Genomic DNA, 4683 nt, shown 5'->3' with positions numbered 1-4683 from the left:
ATATATATATATATATATAGTTCATTCATAGTCATCACAGAAGTAATTGGAGCCATCACACTGCATCTCCACCCTTGCATCCTAGGTAATATCATTAGAACTCCCTATATGCTGAATGCCTAAATTGACTTTTCCGGATAAACCCAACTAGTCAACCTGACAAAGTTTCCTGAAACATGAAATCAGTTCACAAATTTCTTTAGTATGATTTTTTATTGAAAAAGATAAACATTGCACAATAGTATATACAAGATAGTAACATACATTAAAGGGGCACTAAAACCCCCACAGGCAAGAGTTCATATAGGAGCCATCTTCTGGATCTTCATGTCCTCTTCTTTCCCTTTGCAGACGGATGGAGCCTTCTGGCACATTGGCAGTTCGGAAAGTCTCTGTGAAGTCTTTCTGTAGGTCAGCTCTCAAGTCTCTTGTTTGAAGGTCTCCTGTGAGGGTCCTGGATATTTATAACATTTCTTACTCAGTTCCTCTTGGTTCCTCTTGTTTGTATTTGAGCAGGTCTGCCCGCTACTTGTGCCCAGGGCCCATTGTATTTCCAGCAGCAGCGCTTCAACTGGCACATGACTTGTATGAAAGGGCATCAGGGATTCCATTCAGTTGTGTCTGTTCCTTGATGTGGCTCTGTGTGACTCTTTGTGTGATTTCTGTATCCATTGGAACAGTCCCAGTATCCAACTTGTACCCCTTCTACTGGCCAGTTCAGCAGTACGGTTTGTTTCTCTTGCTGCCGCTGTGCCCGTGCCTTATATAACGTAGGCAATGCTAATCTTATGGCTGCTCATTGGCACTTTCTTGGCCCATTGGGGGTTCATTTCATTTCTGCCCGTAGCAATAGCCTCCCACATTGCCTATCTGGATAGGGGCATCTCATTTTCCATAACTCAGTGCTGGGCATTCTTGGGCCACGGCCTTATTTCCTGGCAAAACTGTTATTAGCCAAAGATAAAGTCTCTAGAATATTCCTTAAGTGATTCTATAGGCCAGTTCTCATTCTCTTTGGTTCTCGGATCTTTATAAAGTCTCCTCCGCATTTGCGCTTGTGCCCCTTGGAGCCCGGAGTCCTGTCCGCAAGCCGCCTCACTACTTGTGCACAGGGACCATTGCATTTCCACCAGTGGCGCTTCAGTGACTCGTATTCTCGATCGAAATCGTGATAGACCTATAAAATAGCAACAGAAATATCATGGAAGCTGGCACATTAATAAGAATAATTAATAAAATATTAATAGAAATTAATGGTACTATACAATATAATGTATGTGTGTGTATGTATATACTGTACATATACGGAACTACTTACCGTAATATTTGCGCCACTTTCTCTATTGATTCGCTCCATGTGAAAATGAAAGATTGGGCCATGATCTATATCACTTGTTCCTCTGACTCGCTGGTAGTAGTGGATCATTTCATGCAGGAGCGTCTGTAGGGTGAGAAACAGCCCCAATGTTTCTTGTTCTGCCTTCATGTATAGAAAATGCATCACATCTTTGCAGGCAAACCCATGTCTTTTCATAGATATTACATGCACACATCTGATCCCCCCTGATACATCACCTAGGCCAGGGCTGCCCAACTAGAGGCCTGCGGGCCATATGCAGCCTTCCTAAGGATTTTAATGGGGGCACAAACCAATGCTGTATTAGAGCTAACTGCCAGGGAGTCATGTGTTTAGTTTAGATACAGTATAGACTATTTGAAATCTTCTGCTCTCTCTAGGGGATATTGGTGTAGTCCATGCTATGCCCCTAATGGACCAACATAGTTTCCCAGCAGCACCAGCACCAGCACTTGGCCAGTTTGGGTTTTTTCATTTACTACAAAAATACACAAGAAAACAGACAAAGAGAAGACTTACTTCCACTGTATTTTTCCTTGGCCGTAAATCAAGCAGAGGTTTGTTCAGGCGAATTCTGCATTTTCCACTTATATTATCTTGGATGCAAATTCCCGCAGTGCTGGAATAAAAATAATGCAGATTTGAGAAGTGTCTGAATAAACTCCCAGGCTGCACAGGGGGGGCTCCTCACACTGCATTATGGGATAGGAGCCAATCAGCAGCTAGGTGGACCTGATAGGGAACTAAAGCCTGTTTTTTGCTTGTGTGACTGCAGAGCTGTGATTGGCTCTCCCCCTCCTACTGTGCCTCTGGCAGGGACTGTAAGGACACACCCACCCCAGAGAAGATCTATGGGGAGCTCCAATAAAGTTTAAACCTTTAGCCCAGAGTGAAACCAGCACCATATAGTATTCATTATTGCCTACAAGTTTAGGGGGGCAGTCACTTATCCTATGTGTCTCTTTTAACAGAAAACTAATGGCTCTGCACATACAGATCTCTCCCTCCTGTGCACCTTACCAGGCTGGGGAAGTTGGGGGGAAGCTGTATAGCAGTGACAGTGACACAGATTGCCCCCCAAGGTCTATTAACAACAAACCCCATTAGTTCCTGACTTACATGCATAACCTGTTACTCCATTTAAGGTCAATTGGCGGTAACAGTCCACGAAAGAATCTCTTATTAAAGTTGTCAAATAGGACGTGGATATCAGGTTTGGGGTCCAGCACCTCCCAATATGGATCCACAACCGACAGCTGCTCAATAGCTGGCTGGGTCACAGCAGGATCCCCATCAGTCTGACAAGCCACAGAACGCTTTTCACGAGCCTGAGAAGTTACATTTTCGGTAGAATGATGATTAGAAGAAAAATCAGGTGAATATGGTGTCGAAATCTGCTCCGAAGAGCAACTCGGCGATGAGAAAAACAAGCCCATCTTCCTCCAGCTTGTGTCTCTCTAACGCAGTTGGTACCAACTGACGATTTCTTTGGGGGCAGTTGGTTCTCCTATGATGCAGTTGTGAGGTCATGTGACATTTGTTTACAGGCTGTGAGTGCAGCAGGGGCCTCCTTGTGACAGCGCACTCCTGCTCACTGCAGCAACCAGTAGTTTTTTAAGGGACATCTTATTAATGAATTCAAGCCATCTGGCATTTCTTATAGGAGGGACCTGTCCATTTCGTCATTAATAATTAGCAAATGAGAATCTGGCCAATGTATGTACATTATTACTGCCACAAATACAAATACTCAGTTGATCCTTACTGATGGTTTTAACCACACACATACAGTATATATATGTATAAAAAATCCAAATGTATGTGATGCACACGTATTCCAATTGCATATTTAGTGGGTGCGTTATACATAATATATCACGGCGAGTTGATCCGCCAATATTAATATTTCTTCCAACCGAGTCAGTTATATAAATTATATATACAGGTATCTGACCCCTTATCCAGAAACCCGTTATCCAGAAAGCTCCGAATTACGGAAAGCCCGTCTCCCATAGACTCCATTATAATCAAATAATTCAGAATTTTATGTAGAAATAAAACGGTACCTTGGAATTGATCCCAACGTTTCCATCCTCTCATCCGTGAGTTCAACAATTACATCTGGTTAAGTCATTTAGATACTAAACACAAAAACCCTTATCCAGGACCGGCCTTCCATACATGAAGAAGTCAGAGGCTATTTGATTTCAGCATCCCATAGCCAACAATTATATTAAAGAAAACATGGGCTTAGCCATTGGCTTCTGCCATTCGTTAACACTATAATTACACGCCTGCCCATCTAACCAGTCAGATTGCATCAGTTTTTGAACAGGTACTGGATTTCAATCTTCCATGCATTGACTCGAAATTTACAAATAAGACAAATGAGATAGCGCCATTCCACATTGTCCTACACTACTCAACAGTGTATTGCGGCAAAGTTTAAACGAGTGTATAGGGGTTTTCTATGATACTGAGCTGCAATGTACTGTCTCCCCGCCCAAAAGCAAAATCCTTGGCCCACCCATATAATGAGTCAAATTGTGCAATGCCATAGTAAACCACATCAAAATGCCATAAATTCCCAGAAAAAATAAGATTTTATGTAGTATTGGGTGTGGCGATGGCGAAATACGGAATTTCACTGCAAATCCATGCCTGACGTATAAATTCTGTCATCACTAAAATGAATCTTATGGTTGGTTTTACATAGATATTCCCTCATATATTCTGTGCTCTCTTGGCATGGCCTTTTAGGCCAATGGCACACAGGGCTGGGCATAACATGTTCTCTGCCTAGGTTTAGTAGTTGCATCTTCTGCACACAGGGGGGCACTGTCTCCTCTCCCCTTTATTTGTTAATAAAAGGCTAAGAGCTATTTCTAAAATGTTATGACATTGTATCTTCCTGTTTCAAAAACTGACCCTAGTTGCAGGGCATTGTGGGAAAGAACAAACCATATGGGCTGATATCACCATAATGGACGGATCAAGTGCTGGTAAAATAAAGTCCCTTCTCAGCTTTATTGGTTTCCTGGCAAATACTGGATACAGAGTCATCTCCATTTCTGTTCAGCTATATTGTGACTTTCCATTGTATTGGAAAACTGCTCAGCAGCTTAAATTGTTTACAACATAGAATTTATTTCTTATTATTCTTATATATATTTTACAGATGTGACATAATATCCCAGGCAATGCCAACTACCTCATCTATAATACTATATATATATATTGCATTCTTGTTTGGTTTGGTAATATAGTCAGGCAGTAATTGGATAGAAGGTCACAATGGGAGCTAAAATGTTACTTTTCTATGCCCT

The 4683-nt window shown here is 41.9% G+C and overlaps 1 protein-coding gene across 1 annotated transcript; it reads right to left on the bottom strand.

Moving 5' to 3' along the window:
* Positions 1-213: 213 nt before the first annotated feature.
* On the bottom strand, positions 214-2793 carry LOC101732407.2 (LOC101732407 sprT-like domain-containing protein Spartan gene 2). The gene is made up of 4 exons (XM_012954306.3): positions 2477-2793; positions 1877-1976; positions 1319-1441; positions 214-1177 (listed from the first exon to the last, which is right to left on the bottom strand). Exons 1-4 carry the CDS (start codon positions 2791-2793, stop codon positions 992-994), a joined length of 726 nt encoding a protein of 241 aa, XP_012809760.2. The 3' UTR covers positions 214-991.
* Between the last annotated feature and the right edge of the window lie 1890 nt (positions 2794-4683).

This window comes from Xenopus tropicalis, chromosome 1 (assembly GCF_000004195.4).
Source record: "Xenopus tropicalis strain Nigerian chromosome 1, UCB_Xtro_10.0, whole genome shotgun sequence".
Lineage (NCBI taxonomy): Eukaryota > Metazoa > Chordata > Amphibia > Anura > Pipidae > Xenopus > Xenopus tropicalis.
This window is presented reverse-complemented; position numbering and strand designations above follow the sequence as displayed.

Excerpts from the sequence above, each read along its gene's own strand:
- LOC101732407.2 (XM_012954306.3), bottom strand. The coding sequence starts at position 2,793 with ATGGGCTTGTTTTTCTCATCGCCGAGTTGCTCTTCGGAGCAGATTTCG. Across the intron at positions 1,977-2,476 it reads TGGAGTAACAGGTTATGCAT|CACTGCGGGAATTTGCATCC; the intron begins GTAAGTCAGGAA and ends TTTTTATTCCAG. Across the intron at positions 1,442-1,876 it reads CAAGGAAAAATACAGTGGAA|ACGCTCCTGCATGAAATGAT; the intron begins GTAAGTCTTCTC and ends CTCACCCTACAG.